This window comes from Notolepis coatsorum (assembly GCF_963971535.1).
Source record: "Notolepis coatsorum genome assembly, chromosome: 19".
NCBI classification, from domain to species: Eukaryota; Metazoa; Chordata; class Actinopteri; order Aulopiformes; family Paralepididae; genus Notolepis; species Notolepis coatsorum.
In genome coordinates, this window is record NC_140183.1 from 23,532,310 (window position 1) to 23,541,258 (window position 8,949).

The 8,949-nt window shown below is 42.4% G+C and overlaps 1 protein-coding gene across 1 annotated transcript; it reads right to left on the reverse strand.

The window, feature by feature from the left end:
• Positions 1 to 235: 235 nt before the first annotated feature.
• tpbg (trophoblast glycoprotein) lies at positions 236 to 2,515 on the reverse strand. Its single transcript, XM_084335829.1, has one exon. The coding sequence runs from the start codon at positions 2,023 to 2,025 to the stop codon at positions 883 to 885; it is 1,143 nt and encodes a 380-aa protein (XP_084191955.1). The 5' UTR covers positions 2,026 to 2,515; the 3' UTR covers positions 236 to 882.
• Between the last annotated feature and the right edge of the window lie 6,434 nt (positions 2,516 to 8,949).

Here is an 8,949-nt window from a genome sequence, read left to right on the forward strand (position 1 = left end):
GTCCAAATGTTGCACAATGTGTGTAGCTGAGGGCCGTGGAGATGGTGTTGCCTGTTCAGCGTAGCCGGTCCCAGCCTGGCGTTCCCCCAGGCATGTTGTGTTTGAAGTTGCGGTGAGAGTGCGCTTATTGAGTGTGTGGTCCTGAATTCCTCCCCCCTGCCCCCTAAACCCTTAGTCCACATTCCTCAGACCTCAGATGAAAGGACCTTATTCGAGAGAGAGAAGAAAACAAATCAGCAATCCAAGACATTTTATTTAGCTGAATATCCTCACTGAAGAAAAAGAGAAATAACATCCACCTGCTAAATGTAAATATATGATCACTGTAATTACACGTAGGCCTATATCATAAAATACAATTATAAAAAAAAAATAAAAAAAAAAATAAGAGATTAAACAAGCAGCAATGCTGTGCAGCAAAGGCATAATGCATAATGAGGAACAAACGCCAACAGGAGGCCGTTTTTTGTGCCAGATATTCATTCCCTTCTTTACTTAAAAGTCAAATGTAACCCCATCTGCTTCAGCTTTGGGGAAAGTAAATATAGAACAGGACACACTTCCCAGGATTCCAGAAACCCCTCCTGGTTCACTGTCCATGCAAAGTGTAAGTACATGGAGAGAGAGAGAGAGAAAATACATTGTATCATAGGGGCCAACAAGGGACAAGACCATGCGAGTGGCTGAAATATAGGTTGAGAGAGGGGCTGGTTAGGGCCCCATGATTGATGACTGATGTAAAAAAATATATAAAGTTAAGAGTACTACCATGATGGAAGGGCAAGGGTACAGGGAAGGAAGACTCATGCAAATCTGGACAGATTTAAGTGACGTAACGTCTCGCTCTGGAGTCCCAGACAGTGTCTCATGGACCACCCGCTCTCAGACGTCTGAGTTGATGCTCAGGTTGGCCATCCGCGGGTCACTGTTAATCTCATACCTATAGTGGTAACCCTCCATGTGATCCCTGCACGCGTCCCGGATGTTGTACATCCAGCGTTTGATCCCCTTCCTGTTGAGGTACAGGACCAGCAGGAAGATGAGCCCGATCAGGGCCAGTACCATCCCCAGCAGGACGTAGGAGGTCTCCAGCACACCCTTCATGTCCCCCGAGTAGGTGCACACCAGCTGGGTCTGTTGTACCTGCAGCAGAGGCAGAAGCCTCAGGTCCTCCGGCTCGGCGCAGGTCAGGTTGTGCCTGTCGGTGACCTCGCCGCCCGCAGAGCTTTTCAGCCAGGCCACCAGCTCCTCCATGAAGCAGTCGCAGCGCCAGGGGTTCCCCGCCAGGCGGACCTGGAGGCCGGGCTTGAGGCTCAGCTCCGCCAGGGTGCCGTTGGGCAGCTCCCTGAGACCGTTGTCTCGTAGGTCCAGGTCACGCAGAGGCGGGACCCTCAGCGTGCCGGGGGGCAGGGAGATGATGGAGCCGTTCTGTAGGTTCAGGTGGGTCAGCTGGAGGAGGCCGGAGAACATGCCGTCCGGGAAAACCAGCAGGTTGTTGTTGGACAGGTCCAGGTGGTTGAGCTGGAGGAGGGACCCGTTCTGTAGGACGCTCAGGACCACGTCCATGGAGGAAAGGTCGTGAAAAGCCCGACTGAGGGTCAGGTTCTGTAACGTGTTGTCGTCTGGGAAGGCTTTTGCACTGAAATTCTCAATCTTGTTGTTGCTCATGTCCAGCACTCTCAGGTTTGGCAAGTTGTAGAAAACCATTGGATCCACAGACTCCACCTCATTCCCGGTGAGATTCAGATAGGTTAGATGTTCTAGGCGGGACGGGAAAGACTCCTCGCCGATATGGGATATGTTGTTCCCCGTTATGAACAGGAATTGAGTGTTGGCTGGAAGCGGTTGTGGAATCGCGTGCAAGTCCTTGTTTTGGCATTTCACAGTTTGTGACGAGCACTCGCATTTGTCCGGGCAGCCTTTACAAGACAAAACGACAGCCAGGAAGAACAATAAATGTATCAGGTCTAAGTTCTTCGTCTTGTCTCGGACTTCTCCACGCTTGCACCCAAATGATGAGCGCATTTTTACTCTATAAATCGGACGAGAACACCGTGCGTAAAGATAATTTTACGACAGTAGTAAAACCCAGTCACGACCTGATCCCTCCAAGGAGAAAACGGGAAACTTTCCGGGGGGGTTCTTCCACCTTTATCCTTTTGGAAACAGTCCCACTTCCCGACTCGAGTCGTAACGGCAGTGATCCACTTCATTAGTACCCCAAAACCATTCTCAACGGGTCTACATTTCCTTACCGGTACGTTTCGTGCACCAAGCTCGCCAAAGGCATCCGTGACAATAATAAGTTGTTTTCTTCTTTCGAATCCACCGGTTTTTTTTTTATATATATTTTTCTTTAAAATAAATACAATACTTGTAGTAGTTCCGCCGAAAGAAAAACACGTCCCGGGTTTTTGCCTCTGAAGTTGAAGCGGAGTAAAGACGTACTTCTGCAGAACAGTCCTCTTGTCCCTAGGTGGCCCTGGTTACAGTATCATGTGCGCACTTCAACATCGCTGAATATCACAGGAGTAGATTCCAAGTGCCACGGCGCAGGCCATTGGAAGGAGGGAACATACCATTTATCAGTGAGAGGGGGTGAACATACAACTTTTACAGATGGCAGAATAATTGCGATTGTACATAGATCATTTTAGAGTACAGATGTTCTAACAGTCTGCATGGGTGTTTTTATTTTATTTTTGTATGTATTGTTCCTCGCTAACTGATAAAAAAAAAGAAGAAGAAAAAATACGAGTAGTTCGACTGTCACAAAAATGTGGAAATGGGAATGTATCCTCTGAAGAAAAGCAAACAATGGTTTGCGCCGATTTCACTACGACCAGGGTTGATGTGAGGTTGTTACAGGCATTGATTGATTGATTGATTGATTGATTGACATTTTTATTAACAGATTGCAGAATGGGTACAATACAGTACAGCTCAATACACACAATTGTTAAGGGAATGCAGACCAGAGAAAGACTTTTGTCTTGTTTACATCAGGGTCCCCCATTTCCAATTCATCGTAACATATATGACATACATGACATAGCCTATACAGATAGACTGATTGATTGATTGCAAACTTTATTAACAGATTGCAGAATGGGTACAGTACAGCTCAATACATACAATTGTTAAGGGGATGCAGACCAGAGAAAGACTTTCGTCTTGTTTACATCAGGGTCCCCCATTTTCAATTCATCATAACATATATGACATACATGACATACAGATAGACAGTACTGCTACATCTAAATACATTTATGACATACCAGATTTGCAAATACAGCACTGTTTGTGATACGAAAAGAGTCCAGAAAAGAGAGTATTAGCATTTGACGTAGAAACTGTACATTGGAGGAGGTTGGGTATGGGTGGGGTTGGGGGGACTGTACATTGGAGGTGGGTGGGTGGGTGGGGGTGGGGGGGTTGGGTAGGAGGGGTGGGTGGGGGACACTGTACAACTGTACAAGCAAAACTGTAAATTGGAATATTGACAAAACCATACTTGGTAATTTACTGTACATTGGAGGGGGTTGTGTTGGGACATTTACAGGGGCCAGTTTCGAATTGCAGTCTCCCGTAGGTGTTCTTTGAGAGTGTTTTTGAAAGTGGGTAGTGATTCACATTCCTTTACAGCTTTGGGTAGGGCGTTCCACATTGATGTGGCATAATTGCGAAACGTGTTTAGTCCCTTGTTTGAGCCGAATCTGGGTTTAACATGATTTGTGGAGCTCCCTCTGGTGTTGTGATCGTGGTATATTCACTGACCTTTGGGAAGTATTTTGACATGTACATGGGTACCTTGGTTATGTAGTGTATCTTGTAGACCAGGCCCATTGCAAGTTGCTGTACTCTGTCGTCTACTCTAAGCCATCCTAGGTTGTCAAAGTGTGCAGGGGTGAGGTGTGTTCTAGGAGTAAGGTCAAGCAGTAGTCTGACCAGTTTGTTTTGAGATGTTTGTAATTTAGTTTTTAGCGCCTTTGAGGTGCTTTGGTACCATGAGGTGACAGTACTGCTACATCTAGACATTTATGACATACCAGATCTACAAATACAGTAGGTACTGTTTGTGATACAAAAAAATAGTCTAAAGAAGAGAGTATATACATTTGAGGGGGAAGAAACTGTACATTGGAGGAGGTTGGGTAGGTGGGGATGGGGGGGGGACGACGACTGTACATTGGACTAATCGTTTTCATGCAAGTTAGGAAACATTTTGCAAGCCAACCACATCACAATAGCCCCCATTGGCCTGTTCCTTATACATTACATTTACATATACCATATTATTATATATTATATATATATTATATATTATATCAACACACCAAGTACCAAGTACATTTGAAAACCAGAAATAAATCAGAAAATAAAATATATTTCCATTTTTATTCTTGATATGTTTGACACATCAATAATTGAATGAAATTAATATATGTTGCCACAAAATGTATCCTCATTTTATTCTTTATTAGTTTAACACATCAATCATTGGATGAAACTACATTATGTTGCCAGGTACAAAACACAGCATTGGAATATCACTGCATCCAGTGTTAACTTGTGGGTAAACAGACACTTGTTGAATGTACATTACAATCACTTCCATTGACCAATACCATTCATTAATGTGCATTCCTTTGGTTGGTAACATACAGTGGTACCTATACAGTAGGGGTTACTGAGCACACCTTAACACATTCGGGGCCATTGGGATCCGTCTAATCCCACTCTATACGGCCAGCATATCAAAACAAACTTTCATTGTGCGTGAGGCTGTTTGTAGAGCTAAATCTATACTTTATATTATTGCTATCTGTCCATTCTCATTAGGGCTGCAACTAACGATTATTTTGGTAGTCGACTAATCTGTCGATAATTTTTCCGATTAGTCGACTAATCTAACGATTATTTCTGTCACACCCTCCATCTCTGCTTCCTGTGGGCGCGGCTCCTTTTCCGGGCTCTTAGCAGACTTCTTAGCTTAACATAACAGACCGACAGTAAGTTTGGGGGAACTAATGGGATAACTGGGGTTGCAACAAAAGTGCAACTAGGGCTAAAAACACAATGAAATAAAATAATAATAATAAATAATATATCCTTCTTAGCAGACTTCTTAGCTTAACATCCCAGGGAACTAATGGGATAACTGGGGATGTTGTTTGCTCCTGACAAGAGTCTCAAAGTCTGGGGTGATGGTAGACAAAGCAACTCTGAGGTCATGCTCAATGTCCAATCTGTTCCTCTGCTTTGTCTTCAGCTGGACCAGAGCTGAGAAGCCACTTTCACAAAGATAGGTAGTGCAAAAAAAAATTTATATAAAAAAAGAAAGAAAAAGTTATTATTATTATTATTTTTTAATACGACGCATTGACGCACAAATTCGGCGTCGACGAGTTTTTATGATCGACGTCGTCGATTATGTCGACTAATCGTTGCAGCCCTAATTCTCATTGTCAATTGACACTATAAACCGTCCCTTCAATATGCCTTAAATAAATAAATGTTTCATCAATACATTCCCATTTTATAGCGTTGTGTATGAACGTTATAGGAGAATGTTCTGGGGTATTTCCTGGAACGCGAGATATAGGGTGCTAAGCTAATAACGTTAAATCGAATGGCGTTTCGGCTATAGACAAGCTAGAGGTAAAACTCAAAATGCATATTGTCGGTATCATGGTCCACCATGAATGCATGAAGGGGGGGGGGGGGGGGGGGCGGGGGACATCGTTTCTGATAATTGATTACCAATAACGGCATTAGCCTCAGTAGCCTTATTCGCTGATCGGCTGGTTGGGTATGATCTGATCAGCATTACGTGAAAAAGCTCTTACCTGTGGCCGGTTGGACTGCAAAAAAGGATTTCCCAGTTATCGATCACCATCTGGTAGATCCATATATCCATTGGCTGATGATATATTCCTTTACTGCATACTGAATTCAGCGTCCCAAAAAATATTCCAGGCCATCGGCTACACACATAGCTTTAGGCTAACAGAAAAGCCCATTCATACTAAAAAAGAAAAAACACCGGTCTGTAACAGGGAACACTGCATTATCGAGACAACACCCCTACGAGGATCTGGCGGTAATGCACTTTTCCGAATTCCAAGAGTAGGGTAAATCTGCAGTGCCGCTCTGTGACATTGAGTAGGATATTACAATGGAATAAAAGCCAAAACAACCACGTATATATACATGGTTGGCCGTCAAGCATTGGATCCGAAACACGTATATATACGTGGTTGGCCCCGAATGTGTTAACGTCCAGTGTCCCCCATAGAAAACAGAAGGATTTAAGAATCCTTAAAAACTAGTAGTGAATGAATTGGAACTGTGACCAAGCCTGTTAAAAGATTACACAAAAATATTCATATTACCTCCATTCAAAAACAGCTTAATAGCACCAACATTTTAATCACACACTTTAAAATACTCGAACCCCTTCAATAAAATATCTCTTTCCACCTGCTGGTTCTAAGGCTTCTAAAACCAGTATGTTACTTAATCAACATTCAGTATATTCTAAGAAGCTGCTTAGTTCAGACCCACTACCCCCATACATGGGATACAAATGTAATCTGTAATCCGTTAAAGTTGGCATAAAACAAGATACCTTTTAGGGGGGGGCGGGTGCAAACATACTTGAATGGAAAAAAGACATTTAATACAACATGTTTAAAGGTGCTATAGATAACATATTTATGTAGAGTAAATATTAAAACAAGAGTACATTCACAGAGGTTTTAGAAAGGTGCGGAATAAAAGTATTGCTTTCCCCTCCAAAACATTATTGATTAATGAATGTATCATATCTTTCGGTGGGTCCTGCACTGAATTTCTGTGCAGTGGTAGAGTTGGTAAAACATTGGACATGTATGATATTGCTGCATCCTGGTTATACCAGCAAAGACCAACATAGTCCTAGCTGGTTTTACCAACAAAGACCAGCATATTGCATGCTGGTTATACAAGTAAAGACCAGCATAATGCATGCTGGTTATACCAGCAAGGACCAGCATAATGCATGCTAGTTATACCAGCAAAGACCAGTATATTGCATGCTAGTTATACCAGCAAAGACCAGCATAATGCATGCTAATTATACCAGCAAAGACCAGCATATTGCATGCTAGTAGTTATACCAGCAAAGACCAGCATATTGCATGCTAGTTATACCAGCAAAGACCAGCATATTGCATGCTAGTAGTTATACCAGCAAAGACCAGCATATTGCATGCTAATTATACCAGCAAAGACCAGTATATTGCATGCTGGTTATATCAGCAAAGACCAACATATTGCATGCTAGTAGTTATACCAGCAAAGACCAGCATATTGCATGCTAGTAGTTATACCAGCAAAGACCAGCATATTGCATGCTAGTAGTTATACCAGCAAAGACCAGCATATTGCATGCTAGTAGTTATACCAGCAAAGACCAGCATATTGCATGCTGGTTATACCAGCAAAGACCAGCATATTGCATGCTAGTAGTTATACCAGCAAAGACCAGCATATTGCATGCTGGTTATATCAGCAAAGACCAACATAGTCCTAGCTGGTTTTACCAACAAAGACCAGCATAATGCATGCTGGTTATACCAGCAAGGACCAGCATAATGCATGCTAGTTATACCAGCAAAGACCAGTATAATGCATGCTAGTTATACCAGCAAAGACCAGCATATTGCATGCTGGTTATATCAGCAAAGACCAACATAGTCCTAGCTGGTTTTACCAACAAAGACCAGTATAATGCATGCTGGCTATATCAGCAAATACCAGTATAATGCATGCTGGTTATATAAGCAAAGACCAGTATAATTCATGCTGGTTATATAAGCAAAGACCAGTATAATTCATGCTGGTTATATCAGCATATGTTGTGTTTTGGTACTGGTATGCTGGTGACCATGCTGTGCCACCAGCATCACACCAGCACTAACCAGCATAGTCCAGCACTAACCAGCATAGTCCAGCACTAACCAGCATAGTCCAGCACTAACCAGCATAGTCCAGCACTAACCAGCATAGTCCAGCACTAACCAGCATAGTCCAGCACTAACCAGCACTAACCAGCATAGTCCAGCACTAACCAGCATAGTCCAGCACTAACCAGCATAGTCCAGCACTAACCAGCATAGTCCAGCACTAACCAGCATAGCCCAGCACTAACCAGGGAAGACACCAAATGATTACATTTTCGTTGATATGTGTCTCATATATCAACACATATCGACCGTTGTTCTGCACATAACACGGAGGACAAACTGGCATTATACACTTTCTGTGCACTGTTGTTTGGATTATACTTGGTGAACTGGAATCCCAGTGTAAATCTTTACCTACACTTAACCTCTTCTATTAAAAAACAACAGGGTTGCTTTTTGAATAGCTTTCCGTAGGGTGGTGATGTTATTGTTTCTGTGAAAGCTATCAAGCCAATCGTTCTTTTGAACGGAGAAATTATTAAACACCTCATAAAACGTTTACTCTGTTCAGTTTAAGCAAACGTGAAGTTGCTTCATTGATGTTTTAATCTTATGTAAACTATGTCTTTATTTTCTTAGTATTTATGTATGTTCCACATTGCTGAAACTATTTCCTGTAATAGACTGTAGAACGCTGCTTTCCAAGTCCCTGGAGGGTTTTTAGGCAATTCTCCTTTCCATTCCTCTGCATCACATAATGTGTGTCTTAATGTTTTGTATGTGTCAAATAAACAAACAAACAAACAAACAAACAAACAAACAAACAAACAAACAATTGAATGCCCAGACTACCCCCTTGTCAAGCTGCAGCTTTGGTTTCGGTTTCTCTTTAGGATAGTCTTTAGGACTATACACACACACTCAAATTGTGTGTATTGAGCTGTACTTGATTGATTGATTGAAAACTTTATTAACAGATTGCAGAATGGGTACAGTACAG

Bases quoted from the DNA above. Each gene is read 5' to 3' on its own strand.
- tpbg (XM_084335829.1), bottom strand. From the start codon at position 2,025: ATGCGCTCATCATTTGGGTGCAAGCGTGGAGAAGTCCGAGACAAGACG.